At 39.9% G+C, this 23,209-nt stretch overlaps 1 protein-coding gene across 2 annotated transcripts in view; it reads right to left on the reverse strand.

Annotated features, from left to right (window-relative positions):
• Nucleotides 1–4,188: 4,188 nt before the first annotated feature.
• Nucleotides 4,189–23,209, reverse strand: part of med21 (mediator complex subunit 21) — a 43,447-nt gene continuing 24,426 nt past the window's right edge. The window contains exons 1-4 of one of the 2 annotated variants that reach the window (XM_084701698.1): nt 21,528–21,625; nt 15,083–15,197; nt 7,638–7,738; nt 4,189–4,749 (exon numbers count right to left, since the gene is read on the reverse strand). In XM_084701698.1, coding sequence (XP_084557824.1) covers nt 4,570–4,749; nt 7,638–7,738; nt 15,083–15,197; nt 21,528–21,551 — 420 coding nt within the window. In that variant the 5' untranslated portion in view covers nt 21,552–21,625 and the 3' untranslated portion in view covers nt 4,189–4,569. Of the gene's footprint in view, nt 4,750–7,637; nt 7,739–15,082; nt 15,198–21,527; nt 21,626–23,209 lie in introns of those variants that run through there. The other variant, XM_084701697.1, reaches the window with a different exon arrangement.

A 23,209-nucleotide genomic window follows, 5' to 3' on the forward strand; every position in this document is an offset into this window, starting at 1 on the left:
CTCTCCCCTGAGCATGTTTACATGCTCATTTTCCTGAATAAAAATGCGTATGGCTAATACAGTTGTGGCTTATTTATTTTCGTAACAGTAGCCATGTAGAGGTAGCGTAATCAGCTGTTTAGATGTGGCTGATGTGGGGAGAGAATTCCTTCTCCCCTGCTGGAATAAAATAACTATGTAGCCCTTCTCACAGCTTCTGGTCCACACCTTCTGAGGAGTGGTCACAACAGTTGGAGAGGGAGAGTATCTGAGGAAGAATTATCATTAAAAGCTGTTTCTGGAAGTCATGTTTTAAACATCTTTTAATGTCATTTGATATTGATATGCTTTAATTTCATATTTTATGGGCCACATTTTTGTAATATTTTACTGTTGTATGATTTGTGTTTAAATAGTTTTACACAGTTTTGCATGTAGCAGACCAGATGTCTTTGCCTCTTTCTTTGTCCTCCAATAGTGTCACATTTGGTGTCTTTCAACCACTGAGTGAAAACTGGTGATGGTCCAAGTTGAATGCTTTAGACATCCTCTTTCTCCGATTTCTTTTTTTCAAGTTTTGGTGTTGTATTTAGGAAAACCCAGACCAGTCACTTCAAGGATTATGCAGTATACAAGCTCCAGTGTGGTCCAATTTACCTAATTTAATTGAACTGCAATTGCCTTTAAAATTAATTTATGATTTTCCTCATACTTATCTTTCACACTCACAGGTGGCATAGGTAAACTAATCATCACATATGAAGCTTAATATATTTAGAACAATTACAGTTATTGGGCCATTGCAGATTGGCCATCTGATGAACATGGCTGCCATTATTTGGTTGATAAAACTCTAATCATTTTATTGGTTCGTATGTATTGATTACATTTATTGTCCCCAGAGTTCCTTTACGTAACAGAATCTCGATTAGGGATGCACCAAAATGAAATTTCTTGACCAGAATTGAACATTATGAAACACTTGGACAAAGGCAAAGTATGTTTGTTCATGGTTACATTGTTTGTTTTTGCTACTGCATTAATTAAATAGCGTAAAGGTGCCTTTTACTTTGTCTTGCTTAAAAATAAAACTATTACAAAACTACAATTGTCTTTATTTATTTTACATTCCACCAACAACGCACAATATAACTTAAATAACAGCATTTATATGTGTGTGTGTTTATATGTAAGGGATAATGCCCGACAAGGTGTCCAATATCACCTGATAATGGACGATGCGGAGGCGTGAACTGTCCGACGCTTCCGCGGAGGCCATTATCAGGTGAAATTGGACACCTCGTCGAGCATTATCCCGCTTATACCGTGATCACTTGCCGTTAACGTTAATTCATGTTTTCAGGTGTTTTGCCACGGAAATCTAACGTTTTTTAATGTTAGCCAACTTTGATATTTTATAGTCCGCTCAGCTCATAAAACCGACACCGGCTTTTTTCTTGGCTGAGCTATACACCAATTATCACCCTACATTACACAACTGTCAAGCAGGCTCAACTGCGCATGTCGGTTGCAAAAGACAAACTTCTCCCTGGTCTATTACACTTGGAGTGTCGATCAGGTCATCATATATCTCTGGCCACTGGAATGCAGGGCTTGATATTAACTTTTTGAGGCTCTTGGCCTTTGGACAAATACATTTACGTTTCACTTGTCTATGCACAAGTCACTTGACCTCGATACCCTTAAATAGCCTGACCAAGTGAAGACTAACGTCAAAACAGTGTAACAGGGACGCAGATTGCCAGTTTAAACAAATCAGAAAAATAAATCGGACCAGCTGGCTAAAAGCAGAATTCCCATATCTCTTGAAAGCTGCCCTGCACAACTTTTTTGATGTAGAATTGACTGTAAAACTGAAAAATTATGAACTTTGTGACATGACGTGAAGACCTGGTTGCCGCTCGACTATGCGGTCTGTACCGTGAGACATTCTCACTCAAATTTCAAGACTTTTGTGACCCAAATAAAAATTCTGATGCGACAGATCAATGGGTAATTGCTTTCTCTCAGAGGCTGTCCTCTTGACCTTTTTGGTCTTTTAAAATCCAACTATTTGTATAATCCGTGTGGTCCTTTTGCCATTTAAAATGCTACCCTTTCCCAGTTTTCTGCAACCACATTGCGCGCGCATCCTGAATGTTTACAAACAAATGATTGGTCTATTACACTTGGAGTGTCGATCAGGTCATCATATATCTCTGGGCACTGAATTGCAGGGCTTGATATTAACTTTTTGAGGCTCTTGGCCTTGGGACAAATACATTTACGTTTCACTTGTCTATGCACAAAAGTCACTTGACCCTGATACCTTAAAAAAGCCTGACTAAGTGATCGGGCAAAACTAGCCTGGCTAACTGAGATCGCTTTCTCAGGCAAATGACGAATGAAATATGGCTCGGTTAAAGATATCCGAGATGCTGGCTATCTACATTAGGCAGTCCTCCTTGACATTTCTGTTGTAGAATGGAGTGAAAAACAACATTGTGCACACTGCCAGTGAGCGAGTCTGACTGAGTCCAACGTCAAAACAGTGTAACGGGGACGCAGTCTCAGTCAGATTGCCAGTTTAAACAAATCAGAAAAATAATCGGACCAGTTGGCTAAAAGCAGAATTCCAATATCTCTTGAAAGCTGCCCTGCTCGGCTTTTTAGATGTAGAATTGGCTGTAAAACTATGAACTGATACTATCCTTTCCTGGTTTTCTGCAACCACATTGCGCGTGCATCCCGAATGTTTACAAACAAATAATTGGTCTACTAGCCCGAAAGCTAACATTATACTAGCAAGATTCAAAGGCAATAACATTGTTTACAGTTGACAAACAGTAATTATAATTTGTATGTATGTTTGACAAGAAGATTAGCTAGCTAACCAGCATTTCACTGTCCCAAAATCAATATCAAGATTTTCACGAACAATATGGCCGCAGCCTGTGGAGCGAGTTGAATAGCAAATGGATGTGAGATGACCGCATCAAAGTTTACATATTCTCCAAACAGTGATTATAATTTGAAAGTATGTTAAACAACAAGACTAGCCAGCTATCGAGCCATGTCATTGTCCCCAAATAAAATCAAGATTTTTAAGAGGAAAATGATCGGCCATGTGTAGAGTTGTCCGCAGCCTGTCTGAAGTAGATTGACTAACGAGGTGAATAGCGAATGGGATGTGAGATGAACGGTTACGTGACATTCAGAAAGGTAACATTTTCAAATAGGTTAAAATAAATATTGAAGTCACTCATTGTTGTAAATTACAAGTTAGCTTCTTGTAAAAGTCTTTCAAAGTTGTAAATGGAGGCTTTGACTTCGTCACTGTTGTTATGGTTACTTATTTCAGACACTTTGTACAGAGTCATATACTATGTATAAAAAAAAAAAAATTTTGCCAGCGGAATAATTTAGAACGGTGAAAAGTCAGTTGTGCTGCAATGACGCAGTAGGTGTCCGTTATCACCCGATAATGGACACCCCTGCAGCCAATCAAAATCGAGTATTTACCCAGACCATGGTGTGTGTGTGTATATACACACACACACACCATGGTCTGGGTGAATACTCGATCTTTAAGCCCCCCTCTTTGAATAGTCTATATTAAGCCTATAACTGACTGCCGAAAGAATGTTACACACTGTAATGTAGACATAAGCCTACTTCTTCAGTAGTTTGTTGACGGTCCCTAAACATTTTCATTGGCTCAGTGGCCGGTTGTAAAGACCAATGTGTGCGGTGCTAAACCCTGGGTGAATGTGTAGTAAAGTTTGCAAGATAAGACTAGACAACACTGACTGTCCTGTTGAATATGATCTGTTGAATATGGAATTTCAAACTAACTTTACCATGGTCATTTTTGCATCTCTGTCGGACACTTTGAAATGCTTCCTCACTGTTGACATGTTTACTGCATTTATAAAGTGTGCCCGTCTCACTCCACACTGGTTGCTATTGGATCGTTTCATTACAAATTTAATTGTTAGGTAACAAGTCTTCGGCCGAACATCGCAAGTGCTGTTTTGGGCTATTTTAAGTTGTTGAACATTCAGTGCATCCCTAATCTCTATACAATCTCCAGTTAATTATGGGATTAGGATTCAAATGGTAGGGTATGACCCCACTTTGAGTGCAGAGCTGTGAGCTTAATGTTGACAGTTTAAATGGTGTGCATTAATTGATATATCAAATACTTGATTAACGTAATAATCCATTTAATTTAAGCATGGTGTTGCAGTTTATAAAAATGGTTATCAAACATTTGGTAATACTGCTTTACATCATTTTGTAGTAGGCACACAATCTGATAATGAACAAGCAACTCCAAAAACAACAGTTCAGACAAGGACATTGATCTATCATTCGTTCAATAAAACAACCAACTAGTATTCACAGAATTTGTAACATTCCAAACACACAAAGGAAAGAAAGGCAATCCATAGAATCACAAACTTGCAAAATCAAAGAAATCAGTGCTATCCTACCAGAAGACACTTCCAACAAATGTTATGTTGTAAAAATCAATGTCTTTTGAAGCTGAAATCTGGCGCAAGAAAAGTTTATGTCCAATATGCAGTGTCAGAATTCAGGTGGTGAGGGCTGGCTAAGCCCTCCACTTCGAGTGCACAGCTGTGACTGAGCTATGTCAGCCAGAGCGCTTTGAATCTTCTCTAATAACAAGTCCCCACGGTATACAACCTCCTCTAAACGGGTGGCTGCCTCATGGTTCTCTTCCTCCAATTGTCGCAGACTGGCCGCCTGAAATAAAAAATACAAGGTGAGGATGAATAACTGAGGAAAGTTTATGACCGGGGATATAAACAAAGACATGAGGGGTTAATAGAAGGATTGAGGATTTTAACATCAACATATCCAAAACATTCTTCTTTCTTTTTTTTTGCAGGACTGTTACACAGACTACAACAAACAAATGGTCATTGGTATAAGTACAATATTAATGACATAAGTCTGTGCAACACAGTCCTGCAAAAAAAATAAAACATGCCAATTTTGCAACTGCAGTGTTTCACATGCAAAATACTGTCAGGGGCTGGATTTCTGAACATCCAGGTGACGTGCCAACCATATCCATCCATTGTGCCACTCTGTTGACAAAAATCAGCTAACTTATTGGTATAGAACGATAAGTGTTAAACCGTGCCACCAAAATCCTATTACGCTCTGAAGAAACTAGTTCTGCATTTAACAGACGCATCGACAATCGACTGGAAATTCAGCGAAGAAACTTTTTTTTTGTAGCTTAGCACGACTCATTCTTTTTTATGAGCTAAAGATTATGTAGATACCAGACTGTGGAGCGGGAATTATTTTCTAAAAGACTTTGTGGTTCACCTTGCGGCCTACAAGCAAGTTCATGGTTTTTTCAGCCATGCATTTATATGCCTTCCTTAGCCAAAGCACATGCGCCACTGCGTATGAGTAACAACGGAAGGTCAGTCATTTCCAATGAACAAGTGCTTTATGATGAACAGACGTAGAGCACTATGCTTACCATTTGGGGATGCATCATGTTTGGACTATGCCATGCATTATACCAGCAGACTGCTCCTTCCCTAAATAGTTATTGCATGGTTTGGAGGAAATTGTCTCCAATCAAGTTCCGACCACAGGGTATGGCATGGCATTGCAAAATGGAGTGATAGCCTTCCTTTGTTAAGGTCCATTATATCCTGTACAAATTGCCACTTTACCTATTCCAAAAAATCCCCAAACTATCACGTTTCCTCCACCATACTACAGATGGTGCCAAGCACTCTTCCAGCATCTTTTCATTTGGTCTGCATCTCACAAATGTTGATCTTTGTGATCCAAACACGTCAAACTAAGATTTGTCTGTCCATAACACTGTTTTCCAATCTTCCTCTGTCCAGTGTTATTTTGCCCATCTTAATCTTTTCTTTCTATTGGCCAGCCTGAGATATGTCTTTTTCTTTGCAACTCTTCCTAGAAGGGTAACATCCTGGAGTTGCCTCTTTACTATAGACGTTGAGACTGGTGTTTTGAGGGTACCATTTAGTGACGCTGCCAGTTGAGGACCTGTGAGAAATCAATTTTTTTTTACCAGACACAAATGTACTTCTCCTCTTGCTCAGTTGTGCACAGAGGCTTCCTCTTTCTATTCTGATTAGAGACAGTTTGCACTGTTCTGTGAAGGGAGGAGCACACTGTTCAGGTCTTCAGTTTCTTGGCAATTTACTGTGAACAAAAAGTGCCATTGAAACACAGGAGTGATGGTAGGTGATAACAGGCCTCTGTACACCCATGTAAATTTTCCAGTAAAAATCAACTGTTTCCAGCTACAATAGTCATGTACAACCTTAACAATGTGTACACTGCATTTTATGTTATTTGAATGGACCAAAAATATGCTTTTCTATCAAAAACATTTCTAAGAGACCCCAAACTTTTGAACGATAGTGTAGATTTAACCACTAAACCCAGCTCCTGCACAAACACAGACCAAGTTTGTACGTAGCTAGCAAATTATCCCCATGTGGCAGACATATGAACTGACAAACATTGAGTTTAAAGTTTGACAACATTTTGTCATTTACATTAGTCACAACATTTTCAGATCTTTTTCCATGTATTATTTTTTGCATTAAAGTCTTTATAAATGTGACTTGCTAAATCAAAAAGGGCAGGATTCCCATAGAATGCACATAGGAGATGCGTTGCGTATCAAAAAACTATGCGTAGATATATGCAAGGGCTTGCAACAAAACAATGCATTCCCAAAGCAACTGGTGCATTTGATGGGGACAAGGCGTTATCAACTATGTTTGCAAACTAATACCGTTGCAACACTGATGTTTATATGGTTGGGGATGGAGTCAACCAGCTATTATTCCTACCCATTCCCCATCTGGTAGAAAATGTGGAAACTTCCTTTCAAGAGGATTTTCTAGTTGATTGAAGAGGTACCAACATTAAAATAAGCATATCTCCTTTAAATATTACTGAAGTATTTAATATCCGATTCCAATGAATGACGCATCATTTTAAAGTTTACACTTTCATGATCTGCAAAATGACCATGACCAAAATACAAAATACAAGCACGTCACATATATTGAATAATGTGTTATGACACATACCATACCTATATGTAACCCATGTATCTTATTGGGATGCCCATGCATATAACAAGCTGTAGTTACTTGGACAATGTACTGTGTCACTATTTGGATCAAATTTTATGTTTTGCCGGAGAAGTCTTTCTAGCCTGGCTGCCAGCCCAACTTATCCCCGCCCACAAACAAATTTGGTCGGGAAGTTGGGTCTGGAGGGGCTCGATTGCGGAAAAACTATATTGTCGATTAAATTGTCAGGGCGGGCTTTATACAATGAAGGACAGATGATCAACAGTAACGTAATCAACAACGTCGCCAAAGAGCGCTTGGGTTGATTTTGTTTTCATCAAACAACATATTACTTTGCTCTGATTGGTTGTAGGTCTATCCAATTGAGCGAAGAGGCATTTGTTTTACGAGTTCGGTTGACACACGCCCCATAGTTACAGCCCAACAGAGAGTTTTCAGACTCATATTCTGACTAGAATTATGAGTATGACAACGTCAGGCTAATTACTTCTTCAAGAACCATGTTAAACGGAACCTACATACCTGAAGAGCTGCCGTGGACTCTTCACTGGGCAGTGAGTCAATGAGTACATCCACATCTTTGGCGGTCCGAGCAATGAGTGCTGCAAAAAGCTGAGCATACTCTAGGAAGAGTAAAAACAGACAAAAAATGTACCTGTTAAAGTGATTGAAATCTAGACATGATTATTAACATCTATTAATCTGCAAGATGTTTTGTATGTTTGTTTTTTTTAAATGAGGCATTGCACTTCTGCCTCAAACATTTCATTTGAAAAAAGTTTCATCCAACAGCTTTAAATAAATAAATAAATACTTAATTTTTTTATACAAATGGAGAATTGAGTGTTACTCCTACTAGTGCACAGTGTCCGTGATGCAGTTGGCAAGGGCGTGTTCAGGGAGTGGCCTACACATGCCACCCCGCTATCTTAGCCTATCATTATCTGGCAGGACATTGAATTTTAATTGTATGACAAGTAACCAACCTTTCATTTATAGGTGCATTTCAGTCTTAAACCTGAGTGACAGTAATGTGCTCAAGTAGTGTCTAGCCTGCCAAAACCCCAAAGAAAGTTTGAGAGTTTAGGGGCGGTTATTGTTGATTAACAGTTGCCAATAAATCAACTGAAGAAGAGCTGTCGGTCAACCAAATTTCAAGAGGTCGGTGGGGATTACTGTTAGGGATGTAAGCATACTGTGCCAACAGTTGAAAAGATTTTAGCTTTAGTAAGATGTTTGCCCTGTCTTTTTTGACTTGCATGATGGTTGTTTGCAAACCTGTCGTTCTTGTTTGGTTATTGACAACAATGCTAACGCTAGGTGTGTAATTTGACACAATAACTGGCATGATTGCTTACACACCAAGCCAGTATAACATATGGGGAAAAAGTGTATGTCAAGCGTTAGTTTTGCATGTCACATTCATTCATACATGATTAGGGTTCCTCCGGTAGGAGGAAACCTATTGTTTTTGTTATGATTATTATTTACTGACACACTGTACAGGAAAGGTCAGAGCAGGCTCTACCTCCTGAGGAGATTGAGGTCCTTTGAGGCAGGGGGTAGGGCTGGGCAATAAATCAATAACGAAATATATTGAAGTAATGACTTCCCTCAATAAAGATATCGTAACATCAATTCATTTTCAATAATATCGATAATGTCAATAGAGAATCATTAGGAACAGCAGTCCATTTAATTTTTGTGATGCAGCAGGAAGTTGGAGAAATGGTAGCATATGCTCACTAAGATATACTGAGCACCTCGAGTGGAGTAGCTAATGTTAACTGCGGAAAATGAGTCTTATTGCCGAAAATAGTGGCAGGGATAGCCATGGCGAGGGAGCAACTTCCAATGAAGAAATTATTGATAAGGGTTCGTCTTCAGTTATTTTGAAGCGGTTTGGCTTTTTGAAATCCGACAAAGAGCAGAGTATACTGGTGCCATTTCTGGTAATACGACAAACTGCAAATGTGGAGTTCTCGACAGGTCTAAAAACGCCTTTGTAAGCAGAGATTTGTTGAAACGTGTTAAACGAGACCGTCCATATTTGGTTTCTTATATAATACAACAATCGGTTGAAAAATCCCAAATAAAACAACGAAAAAAAACGAATCAGGATCAGACGGCATGTTGTCAACATCTCCAAGGCAACCGCTTGCTCTGGAGAGGTCCTCAAACGGTTTTGCCGACTTCTTAGAACGTCTCTGGACCATTAAGAACAGCGTATTGGTCCAGTTATAATACTCGTATGCTTGTATATAGACCTTTTTTTGATGAGAATTTGATAGAATTTTCATTCGTTAAGTTTGGCCCTTGAAAGCTTCCGGTTTCAGGCGCGCGAATGATTGTTTTGATGGAAGTCAGCTAGTTTAGAAGCATAAGTGAGCAAGTTACTGTGGCATTTAAATTATTTATTTTTTTGCTGTGTTTGGCTGTTCGTCGAGATTGGAGAAGAACAAGTTGTCAACACGTTTAAATTTCCGATAACAATGCAGAACTTGTTGATCTTTCATCGTTGTTTCAATAGTAATATTGGTGGAAATACCGTTACTATAGAATCGTGTTGGTTTTTCAACATTGTTTCAATATTAAATAAGGGTGCAAAATGACGATGGGTCAACATCAGAGTCTGACGTTGGTTCAATGAAATTAGCGTTGAAAGCGGAATGTTGATTCAGCTAGTTTCAATAAAGTTTGCTATCTGGGTTGGTGCTTTAAAAAGGTGGTTTGGGGTGCCATAACTTGACATGGAAGGCATGGGCGTAACTACACATTCTTTGGGGGGGGTCGTGTGTCCCCCAATATTGAGAAAAAACCTATCTGTCCCCCCCCCATATACAACAGAAAATATGTAAAATACACATTCTCCTTTTATGAATCCTGTCAATGGATCCGTCTCTTGGTATGTCTTATTTATTTTCAATTGAAATGATTTCTGTTTGTTAAGAAAAACAACAAGTGTTTAAAATCCCCCCTCGTAATTGTAAACTTGTGATTTTGTTTGAATCCACCTTGCGTCGTTCTGCATTGTCATGGTTACCTAAGACTTTTTCGTCAGTCACTTGAGCACAAAGAAAGTAATGTTAAAGCTAATTAGCTTAAATTGTTGGAGAGGAGGTAGAGTAGGCTAATGGAGGATTTGAGGTTACCTAAAAAGCGGAGAAAACTGCCCCAGCAGCCAAGCATACAAGTTTTTTTTCAGACAGTAAGTAGGTTAACTTGATACCGAGCTTAATGTGTGCAAATAAAACAAGTAGCCTCATAATCAGAATCAGAAGGGATTTTATTCGCCATGAGTGTTTGCACAAACAAGGAATTTACTTTGGCAGGGAGGTGGATACATAAAACATATAGGAGTATTGAAACTTAAATATGTGGACTAACTATACAAAAGGAGCAAAGTCTAGCTAATGCTAAGGGGGGTCTAGCTAATATTAAGGGGAGTAGCCATAATTTACAATTTAACCTAAAAATACAGAGTGCAAACGATACAATAGTGCAAATTGCAATGTGCAGGGTGTCATTAACATAAAAACATGAGTCGCTGTTTTTCTGATAAAATTACATGTGGTCACAATGCAGGCAGTCACTGTCTCTGAGAAATTACATTTACATTTTACATTTAGTCATTTAGCAGACACACTTATCCAGAGCGACTTACAGAAAGTACAGGGACAGTCCCCCTGAAGCAAGTAGGGTGAAGTGCCTTGCCCAACATCATTTTGGCACAGCGGGGAACCTTCTGATTACAAGCCCAACTCCCTCACTGCTTAGCCATCTGACTCCCTACTAATTACACTATTCCCCTAATTACACTATTCCTTTAAATGTGACTTCAAATGGTCAATGTAGTCCTCAAAACAATGTGCTAAATGTGCGAATTTTCATAGAATTGCAGGCAATGCATTTAGCAAAAAAAATTATGGGGAAGGGTAGCCTATTCATTTGGACCCCCCCAATGTGTAAACCATGGTTACGCCCTTGATGGAAGGGAATTGGAACAGACTGTAAACACACTCTACCAAATAGCCTACTATTTGGTAGGCTAATATAGCTACTATTTGAAATAGTGGTAGACTTTTAGCTACGGTACTAATGCTGAGGGCTCGCTGATATCGCTGTCTGTCTTACTAGAACTGTGTTGTTGAAATTGTTGTTTTGGAGCATGCAAACATTGGTGGGTTCAAGTACCTGTACTTACTTACTTTACATTAACCTTTAGATTAGTGAGTTCCAAATATTTCCGACGGTCCCCACAGCGCAAGTTATTTTTTCCGAAATGGTAGCTAGCTAGCTTAGATAGCTGCTGAGCTAAATTACCTAGCATTGAACTCATACCAATGCTACTACCATGCTAGTGTTACTTGCTAGCCTTCTAATTAGTACATTTTAAAACCATACTAGAGTTTGTCGCATAGTTTTTGTCTAATTGGAAGAAAACATTTGTGATGGACCCACATATTAACAATCACGTGATACTACTCATTAATGGGTTGATGAATAAAACAACAAATTAGTAATTTTTTCCTTTTCCCAATGTCAAGATTGATCATAGGAATAATTATAGTCTCATCGCATCATTAACTAGATGCTTGTGATCTTAGAAGGTCATCGAGGAGCCATTTCACATCTAATTCATAACAGGCAATTAGCCTGGAAATTGATGAGAGCACTGATGTGTCTATGTGAATACTAAATACTTGCCAATGCTTTCTCTCAGATACCTGGATAAAGAGGGATTTAAATCAGTTCCTGGACCAGGGGCCTCATGTATAAATGTTGCGTACGAACAAAAAGCTTGGGTTTTAACGCACACGGTGTGATGTATAAAAATGTCCTTTACGTGAGAATGTGCGGGCCGTCCGCAAAGTCTCGTCTGGCTCTGTAACGTGACGAATTCTAACTTAAAAGTGCCGAACATTACAAAATAAAGTTTCCACTACAGTTACTGTCATAAGTCTATGACGTTGACTATAAAAAAAAAAACAATTATCTCTGATAATAAAAGTTTGATCTCTGATGTGGATGATTCACAAAAAAATGCCAAAACTCAAACGGGAATTAACTGTTTAATCCGCCACCACTTACCAACTTCTGTTAAACTTGAGGGTGTCAAACGAATGACAAAATCACTCACGAAATACATGTCACCCTCTGTATATGGTTGATATTGCATGCAGCACGGATTATTTACCACAGATGAAATATATATGCCTTGCTGTGTTGTGCAACTATACAAGATTGGCATGGGAAAATGCAATTGTCTGTGAGCCTGACTCTGGCTCATCCATGACGCACAGGATGCATTCTTCTTCATTTCTGCCATGGTCCAGTTTTCAAAACCCACAGCATTAACGGCCCGTGTGACAGTTTTCCACTCCACCGACATTCTTTTGTTGCTAATACCTGATGACAGGCCGCCGAATAGGACACATTTCCTCGCCTCTACCTCTGTTGTTACAAACTTTGATCTCAGACTGTAAAAACTACTTTTTTGCCATTTTGACAAAGAAATTACCTCAGAGGCGCATTTATCGGACATCAGTATAGTCATTTATGGGAGGAGGCAAGGCAGGGTCAGTGGTTTGTCTCACGTTGATTGTGATTTATAAAGGAAAGATGCGCAGGACCTGGCATTCGACGTTTTATACATGTGAATATTTCTGTGCGTAGGTACTTTAAGTTTCGGCCATACGCCATCTTCTAAACTGCGCAATCTTTCATGCCCCAGGTCCCTAATGCTGAAAGCAAAGCAGATACAGTTGTGACAGCAGTCAAGATCATAAAGAAGGGCCTCCCATCAGAGAAACTATGGACTCGGGACTGACATGGCAGCTGTTACGCTATTTTGGTCGCGTATGCTATCGAAATTGTGTAAGTCACATGACTTGTGTAAGACCGGCAAGGCAGTGTGAGATGCCTGGCAGAGAAAACAGGTAGCATAGCAATAGAAGCGAACCCTAACCCTTCTATGTGTTCATTAGGGCATTTATGGATGAACAACGTCAGTTTGTTGCCAGTTTAAACAAAACTAGCTAGCATAACACAGCTAGCACAGTATATGCAAGGAAGTAAATGCTATTCCCAGCACAACACTGAGCCGATCACAAGGAACGAATAGGTGAGTTCTTGCCAATTTAGTCGCTGCCAGTGGATCTAGTGTAGGCTACTCATCGACAGGCGATCAGGTGTAAATAACAAAGGCAACATTGCGCAAACTTTAGTAGCACATTTTTGAGGATACGAGCAAAACGCGAATTGTCTGTATGTGTGAATACAGCTTTCTTGCGCGTCTCGCAGGGGTTGCCCAGTGACACTCGTCACTGCGCTGTGTTGTCAAGGAGCTAACTAGCGTGAAAAATAAATCTACAAAAAAAAATTGTAGTTGTAGTGCTCCTTAATATTTGTTGGGTGCTCCAACATTTTTGCTGGTGCTCCTAACTTTTTAAAGTTTGGAGCACAGGTAAATGCAACAGGTAAATGCTTAGTTTTTTTTTTTTAAGAAATCCCCCTCCTCTTTAAAGAAACTGTTATTTGTATAGCTGAATAGACTATGGCCCACAATGACTGTAGTAAAAGTGGTTGTATGCTCTTTCTAAGAAATACGTTAATCTGTTCATTGTAAGTCATCCACCACTAGAACCAATGCACCTGGAAACACACCTGGACTGCACATCTGCAGACTCTTGGCAGGAAATGTTGCCCTAAAAGATGAGAATCAGAATCTGCAGGATTGGTCTTTGTTCAAAAATCACTTGCTGATGCATTCAAGGTAGGTGAATTAAGCTGCGACTACAATCAACTATGGTTCACAACTATAAGAGCAAAGTCCAAATTCGCCTTCCTTGGTCCTATGTATGGTGCAAGTGAATGGGGTTGTACGGGTAGAAAAAAACACTAGGCCTAAAGTCCAAAAAACTTAAATGGAGAAAACTTGAAGCCTTTACAACACTGAAGTGTATTTTTTTAAATACCTTAATACAACTGCAGCTTATAAAACCTAGCTTTTATTTGTGTTCTGAAAGGTAAAAATAATTTCTTGTCCCATGCTGTTTGCCTCAATTGACCTAGCAGCCTGATCAAACTTTCTCAAACTTTCATGCAGAGGGCGTGGCCAGGCAAAACTGTGCAGGCGTGCCTCATAGCATATCAAACATCTAATAGGAAAAACAAGTGAAATAAGTAAAAGAATATACACCTTATACATATCGAAGAAGCAAATACAAATCACACCTTAAACCTGTAATTACTAAGAATACAGAAAATAACAGGCAATTTATATAAATTACCATACATGAAACAAATCATTGAATTCACTTACAACAACACAGACACACCACACTAATGCCATGGTAAACCAAATGTTGATTCAAGAACAAAACAGTTTCCAAACTGTGAACTGGATTTCTCAACAAAGAACAGGGTAAGAACTTTGAAAAGTAAACAAATAATTACGCGTTTTCTTTATATAAATGCAGTTTGTGGTATTTAATTTTGCTTTATCGTCAGGTGAAAACAAACTTCCGTAACCAGCTTCATGGAGAACACTTTGCTGCCTGCTTAAAGATCTCCATAAATGGACCCCCTCCTGAGGCCTTCACATATAATAGGGCTATGGAAATAAAATCCAGAACACCACACAAAATAAAATGCTCAAGCAAAAGGGTGCTGACTAAAATATCGACCCTGAAATCCTGTGTAGGCCTACTTCTAATTTTCAACAAATAAAACAAATGAGTCCAATATAATGTTAATATTACATAAAGCTCAAAACACTATTTTTCACTCACATTTAACCAATAATAGGACCTAAGTTTGGGATAACCCCTCATGTTTACGACATCTGACTTCGCCCCTGCCTAGTGCCTGCCATCACAAATATAATCAAATTCTGTGGGAAACACTGGAAGGGACAAACTGCAAACAGTCCAAGGATTATTCAGAAATATTTTAGTTCATCCTACCTTCAGTGGGGTTTGAAGGTTGATCTTTGTTGAGTGCTGTCTGTATGTTGTTGAAAGATGCTGGGGGTGCACACTGTTGTAGCACCCCTATCGCGTTACAGAACTGATCGGCAAGCTAGACAATACAGAAATGGTGAGATGAGTACACAAGGTCAGGTAAAGGTTTGCAAGGTAAATTAGGAATGTCAAAATACCGGAATACTGATACCAATTAAATTACACAATTCATATACAAGGACAAATGTCAATAAAATCAATATTTTTATTGTAAAATGTTTAGTTTTGGGAAATCTGCCTTAAATTGACTTATTGAACATAGTCACACGTTTATACAATGCATTTGGCTAGAATCTACCGATAGACCGGGGGTGCACAATTACAATTCAAAGAGGTCCATCGACTAACATGTTCTTCCCCAAAAGAGAGCGCAGATGGGGGTGTGTGTGCGGGAGGCTGATGTTTCTGATTGTCTATTTGGTGGAATTTAACTCTGTATAACTCGAGAAAGCTATCAACTCGGAAGAAAACCTCCCTACGTATGCCTGCGCCTCTTCCATTAATTTTATATAGCGGGACAAGTTATTCCTTACTTCTTGGCATGAGAAATACAAGGTGTTGTGTGAGAAATAGAGTCTCACTTTGAATGTGAGACTTGACAGCCGTGTCTAACGTGCGATCTGATTTGGGCCGTCATTCTTGAATATGTAGGCCCTATAGCTATTAAACAAAAAACTAATCCAGAAAAAAACGAATTTGCCCCCCCCCAAAATAGCTAGCACTAGCTGGCTACACACCTCTAAAACCGACTAAATTGGCCAAACAAGGTATAGATATTTAGCTTAAAGAGTACATAAGTTTCACAGAAATCTGCCAAAAAATAAAGTTATACAGTACTGCTAACAGTAGCTGCCTTTCACAAACGAGTTATAACTTTATCTGAAATGATTTGCGTCACTCCTACAAACAATTGCTTCGCAACTAAAAAGTTTAGTCTTTTAATCGACAATATTCACAACACATTGAGAAACTTGGAATGTTCTCTGGCTCCGCTTCGCCAAAAAATGGATGATGACAATACATATATTCAGGTCCTGTAACCCATTAGCAAATTATATGTGCTTTTAGCTTATGTTGTCATGAGTATCTGGCGGTTTTTCAGAAATTAAATCGGTGATTGGACGGTGAAGATATTAAGGCAGGAACCATGGGAATTTGGTTTCCCATATTTGAATGGAAAGGGCTAACGTGTCTAATTTCAGTGACATGTATCACAGAAATGTGTGTATGTTTTACATAAAATTACAGGGACAACATCTTATTCAGAACATTGTTGAAGAGATTCAGAATACATGAATTGGGAAACACATACACAACAGATTAAACTTGCGTCCTAACTTGCGTCGACCAGGGGCTCATCTCCTGTTTCCAAAATGCATCACAAACTGCTTGAGAAAGCTGTTCTACTATGATAATTGGTGATAAAAAATTATGTTCAATAAGATGTACTTCGGTTTATTAAATTAGTTAGCTTGGCTGAGCTGACGGGCTTGCCTCGGTTGCACTCAAACATAGTAGTTTGACGCCGACTGTTCCCCACGCGCTACATCAGTGCTTGGCCCAGAATCTTCCGCATTTGCTCAGGGATGCTATGCGTTTAGGTGGTACTTGAGAGTGGATGAACTCCTACAGTAAACTAATTCTGCATAGCACAAGGTGCAAACAACCTTAGTCTTGGCAAGGTTTCCATTGGGAAGCTTCTTAAAAATCAATTTTCCCTGAAGCAAACCCGGCAGCTTCATAGCTGCATCCATGTTAGCACATCACATTTGATGTGATAATTTCATACACAAGGCATACACACAGGTTCGAAGACTCGTTCTCGCCCCCTACAGTGCAATTTGGCTAGGTATACATCCGCGCTAAAATATCAAGGTGAAATTCATCATAGCTTGCATAGTATAGACCCAGCACCCAACCCAACTTTGAAAATAGATTAAAGGCAATAAAAACGTATCTCTTGATAAGAGTTTCACGTTAACGCCAATAACGGCCCACCACTAATTTGCATTTTATGTTCTGTGTTAAACACTTTGAAGAGCATGCTAGAGTCAGAATTTTGGCGGGGGCTCATGTCAGTAGATCCTTAAGATGTTTCCATACCAGATGTTCTCCGTGACAGCCATGATGGTAATGTGTTTAAATCCAACACCTTTTTCCGGGACAACCCAACTTGTCTTACGGTGCGTGTCCCCTGCAGCAACGCAAATCGCTTGCCATCGCTTTCCTTCCCACAGTTCACCACGCTCGGGGGCATGTCAGACAGATTAATGCAGAGGTGTAGTTTGTGGCAAGTGTGCAAAGTGCAAAAAGGTCAAAGTGTGCAGACTTGTGTTTACGTACTCGCAGTATCGATCAAAATACAACTTGTATACAAAACTGTTTAAAATACATACATGTTGACATGTGTAAAAACCTTTTATTATATTATTCGAAGTCTGCTAATCTGTCGATACAACTAGGGAGTCCCAGCCGGGCTAGATAGCAAGTTACCACAGAACTAAGATTTGTTATGTGCTGTGTTGAGTGGAACGCATTACTAAGTAACCGCTAGAGTGTTACTAAGTAACGCGTAACTGTAATTAAATTACTTATCCACTGAAAGTAAAGGGATTACTGTTCATTTTTAGGTAATTGAATTACAGTTACTAGTAATGTACTTGCGTTACATACCTACTGTAAATTAGTCAAACAGTTCTGTAAAAATCTATATTGAATTAAAATCGAAATGTTTTTTTAGGGTAAAAGTGAACGCTGCCTCTTTAAAATCGTTAGCTGTATTGCAGTTGCACGGGAAACGCGAGTTTTTGCAGCATAAGCGTGGAAGATTTCGGACTCGGCGGAAGCAAGTAGCTCTAGCTGTTTTACCAAATGGAAATATTCCAAGTACTTTACCTTTTTGTCACAGGTTAATAAGGACATTAATGTCAAGTGCAAGCTATGTCCTGGAGAGAAAAAACTATATGCGGCTGCGGCTAGCACAAGTAACCTACTGAAGCACCTCACAAGGCAGCATCGACGAACAGTTTTCAGTGATCCATGTTCATCAGAATCAGACAGGTTTTTAATCGCCATGAGGTTTGCACAGACTAGGAATATACTTTGGCATCGACAGATAACACCTCAGCAACACCTGATAGCAAAAGCAGATGACACTGTTGTTAAAGGAACTCGGTTCTGTATTGCTAGAGGCAACCTGGGCTCACATTCCATTGGTGGATTTTGTGAAAACTTCAGTTCCTCTGAATATTTCTGCAGGTACTGCCCAATTTCTCAAACTCAATTTCAGGGTTCCGACCCACTGAAAATTACAGCTCTGCTGTTGACCGCTTACAGACTGAAAATTTGCCAGTCGTTTAAGGAATGAGTTTTAATTCTTTGAAACACTTTAATATTTGTCTGCCTGGTTTGCCCCCATGCCGTGGACATGACATATTTGAAGGTGTCCTCTCTTATAATGTTGCACTGAAGTATTTTGTTCAACTGGGTCAGTGAGTCCTCCAGCCTTGCATTTTAAAGATGGCTCGCCATTTTACTCCGAGGTTTACAGTGTACAAGTTAAAGAGGCGTCTGGCTTCTCTGTGTTCACACAGACACACACAAACACTGTTTGTGCACATGCTCACATAGAGCATGTGCATAAACTGAAGATTGCACGTGCACTGGCACTCTTTTTGTCCTGTCACATAAGAACCTCTGCATGAATTGTTCCATTAAAGGTCCATTTGGTCAAGTTGCAAGTACCATGTTATGGCAACTGCTTAAATTTGTAGTACACATTTTGTACTTTGTAACAATAGCTGTTCTATCTAAATTGTAATTGTTGTTTTCTAATGGGGTCCATGAGTAGATATAAACATACTAAACCTAACCCTTTAGGGTTGAGCATTTTGGGAAAATGTGTTACGTCGGTTTTTCTCAACCCTGGTCCTCAGAGCCCCCCTGTTCTGTATGTTCTAGATGTTTTCCTCTTCCAACACACCTGAATCATATGAATGGGCTCCCGATAAATGACCCATTCATATGATTCAGGTGTGTTGAAAGAGGAAAACATAAAACATGCAAGGCAGGGGGTCCCTGAGGACTAGGGGTGGAGAGGCTTTAAGTTACACTGTTTGTTGCAAATACTACATTGTTAAAATTGTACCAGAAAGTTCCAGAAGCCAAAGCGAACTTTTTCTACGTTTGTGAAGCTACATTCTCAGCTTTACTGAGCAGTTTAAAATATATAATAATAATTTTATTTTACAGAGGTGGTTGTGATTTAGGTCAAATTCCAAACTTGTACTTATTTTGTTTTGAAAATGTATCTTAACTGCCTATGGACTGTGGTAGTAAGCAGGGCATCCTTGGTAATTCTATTTAATTTTGTAACCCAAACTACCAATTTCATGTGTAGCTTAGCTATGTGGAGCCAATTCTATTTTGTTACTCTTCAGCATCAAGCTGACGGATCATATTGATAATTAAAATGTCTCATTTTTGTCTAATGTCTAACTTTTACCTTGTATATACTTTTTTGTGGACTTATTAGTGTTGTATAACTAAAGAATCATTTGGGTTTTAACAAAACTAGTACTAATGTGTGTTTTGAGAGATACTGTCAACTGTGCTTGTCATAAGGTATGTCAATGTTGAGTAGCATGAGTATTTGCTGAAAATATTTAGAGTTCAGTTTACATATTTTATAGCTTGTGTCCCTACTGACTAACCCTTACTAAAAGTGAGCTGCTACGTTTCACACTCTTATTAGAAGTGAAATCATTACATAACTTAATTTCACAATAAAACATTTAATGGCAAAAACTTTATTTATACAGCATTTTAAGGGAATTTTTAAGGAATAAAGTAGTATATTATATAGTACAGACTGTTAATTTCACAGTAAAACACAGTCATATTTCTAGGGCTGTCCCCACTCAGTCAACTAGTCAATTTTCAGTTTGATATGCTCTTGGTCGACTAAGATTATTTTAGATAAGCTGCCGTATGGCAGTGTGAGATCTAATTCCCACTTGTGTCACCACTGCTGAATTAAAGAAATGTTCTACAGAAATTGTAGATCATATTATTTAAGACAAATAAAGCAACTAAAAAATATATATATTTAAAAGAAAAGGTGTTATTGTTTTCCCTTTTGTTAATCTGTGCTTTGTTTTGTTTGTTTTTTGCACACGGCACGAGCACAATTGGCTGCCGAACTACAAACTCTGCCATAGCCTACTTTTTCGGTTTATTAGGCAAAATGGCAAAGAAATCCGTGGTACGGCAGCATTTCATTTACCGTACATTTACAAAGTACCGGGTGACTCAAAACTTTGAATGCAAACTCTGCAAACTCTGCCAACAACGGTTTATTTTTCATAGTTTGACGTTGAATATGATGTAGCCTACCACCTGAAAACCATAAGTTGGCCTACTTCGCTCATGCTAACACGCACTGGGTTGAAAAATGAATATGCCTTTATAAGAATCACATCCAAATTGAATGACATTGTCTTCTCCAGCCAAGACAACACAATCTTTCTCTGTTGCACCGTTCCCCACTCGGCTTCTGTGTAAGTTCGCATGCCTGCGTTTTCAGGAAGTGAATAGCGCGCTAATTTGCATGTTAAACAAACAATATTTTTAATTTGTAGTACATTGTAATAGATTATAAATAACCAATCAGGTATTTTGTATTATATCGGCATTCGGTAACAACAGGACTGGTGACATGAGGCTTATTATTAGTAATCGGTTATTTTATGGCAGCTGAATGTGGAATGTCCAGCAGCTACATTGAGTCAGATCGGGAAAATGTTTGTACATTTGTTTGTCTACTTGCCAATCTCCCTTCTTACGTATGTATTTCTTTCATATTATCTCTTAAAACAGATGCAAAACAAAAATGGTTTGATGAAAAACATTGTGACATTTATAGAAGAAAAAAAAAGTGTCAAATTTAGATTAGTCGATTTTCATAAGTGCTCGTCGAGTCTTGGTCGACCAAAGAAAATCTTAGTCGGGGACAGCCCTACATATTTCATGGCAAAACATTTATTTATATGGTATTTTACAGTATTTCCGTGTTAATTAAATGGCAAAACAGTGTTTGTTTCAATGGCAAGATCTTGTATTTATACCGTCAAATATGTAATCGCCAACTTCAACCATAAAATTAGCAGATTGAAAACTTGAGGTTTTTAGGTGGTACATAATAGTTGAAAGCGTGCGGTCTCTCAAATCGAAAACTAGGCTGTTGTTCAAAATAGAAGGAAGATGGTTAGACCTACAGTAGCACAGCATAAGCAGACATAGCCTAAAACTTTAGTTCCCGAAACATAAAAATCCTACACCTAGCCTACATGTTACACACTTTAAAAAAATGATCCGATGGCCAACTTACGGTTTTCAAGTGGTAGGCTATCATGTTGAACGTCGAACTATAGAATATAAACCGTTGTTGGCAGAATGTTTTGAGTCACCCGGTACTTTGCTAAAATGCTTCCATACCACAGATTTCTTTGCCATTTTGCCTAAAGGAAGAAAAATAAAACGCAGATTAACGAAAGTGAAAACAACAGCAGCTCGACAAAAAAAATAAAACGACTAGTCAACTAAGTGGGGACCGCGCCCTAATATGCATCAGACCCTCCAGAAATGTGTGATGTTGCGATCGCACCAATTCACGGAAATTCAACGATTCCCCGCAAATTCAGCGCGACGTTGCAATTTTAACCAATCACCAATGGCAATGACGCAATCAGAAAGGAACTATACACACACACCGGAATTTGCTTGATTTTTGTTTTGTTTTGCACAGGTCACTTCACAGGCTCTGTAATAAAGTCTATAAAGAAATAACATCTTTTACCTGACTTTTCTAACCTTTCCCAACACAAAGATTTGTTTTAAATAGAAATACTGAAAAGCTGTCATTATGTATCTGGCCCCTCCTTGAGTCACCACCTTACCGCGGTGGAGGGGTTTGCGTGTCCTAGTGATCCGGGAAGCTATGTTGTCGGGGGCTTTATGCCCCTGGTAGGGTCTCCCAAGGCAAACAGGTTCCAGGTGAAAGACCAGACAAAGCGTGGCTCAAAAAACCAACCATGAAGAAACACAACAATGGTTCTCAGTTGCCCCTGCCCGGAAGCGGGTCACCGGGGCCCCCCCCTGGAGCCAGGTTCGGGGGTGGGGCTCGATGGCGAGCGCCTGGTGGCCGGGCCTTTTCCCATGGGGCCCGGTCGGGCACAGCCCGAAGAGACAATGTGGGACCCTCTTCCAGTGGGCTCACCATCCGCAGGAGGGGTCATGGGGGTCGGGTACAGTGTGAGACGGGCGGCGGCCGAAGGCGGGGGCCTTGGCGGTCCGATCCTCGGCTGCAGAAGCTAGCTTTAGGGACGTGGAACGTCACCTCGCTGGCGGGAAAGGAGCCTGAGCTGGTGCGCGAGGTAGAGAGTTTCCGGCTAGATATAGTCGGCCTCGCCTCGACGCACAGCACAGGCTCCGGTCTCCTTGAGAGGGGCTGGACTCTCTTCCACTCTGGAGTTGCCCTTGGTGAGAGGCGTCGAGCTGGGGTGGGAATACTTGTTTCCCCTCGGTTCGGTGCCTGTACATTGGGGTTCACCCCGGTGGATGAGAGGGTAGCCTCCCTCCGCCTTCGGGTGGGGGGACGGGTCCTCACTGTCGTTTGTGCTTATGCACCAAACGGCAGCTCAGAGTACCCACCCTTTTTGGAGTCTCTGGAGGGGGTGCTGGAAAGCGCTCCTCCCGGGGATTCCCTCGTCCTCCTGGGGGACTTCAATGCTCATGTGGGCAATGACAGTGAGACCTGGAGGGGCGTGATTGGGAGGAACGGCCCCCCCGATCTGAATCCGAGTGGTGTTCTGTTGTTGGACTTCTGTGCTAAACACGGCTTGTCCATAACGAACACCATGTTCAAGCATAAGGGTGTCCATATGTGCACCTGGCACCAGGACACCCGAGGTCTCAGTTCGATGATCGACTTCGTAGTCGTGTCGTCGGACTTGAGGCCGCATGTCTTGGACACTCGGGTGAGGAGAGGGGTGGAGCTGTCAACTGATCACC

Source organism: Hypomesus nipponensis, chromosome 7 (genome assembly GCF_054491055.1).
Source record: "Hypomesus nipponensis isolate SF chromosome 7, ASM5449105v1, whole genome shotgun sequence".
NCBI lineage: Eukaryota > Metazoa > Chordata > Actinopteri > Osmeriformes > Osmeridae > Hypomesus > Hypomesus nipponensis.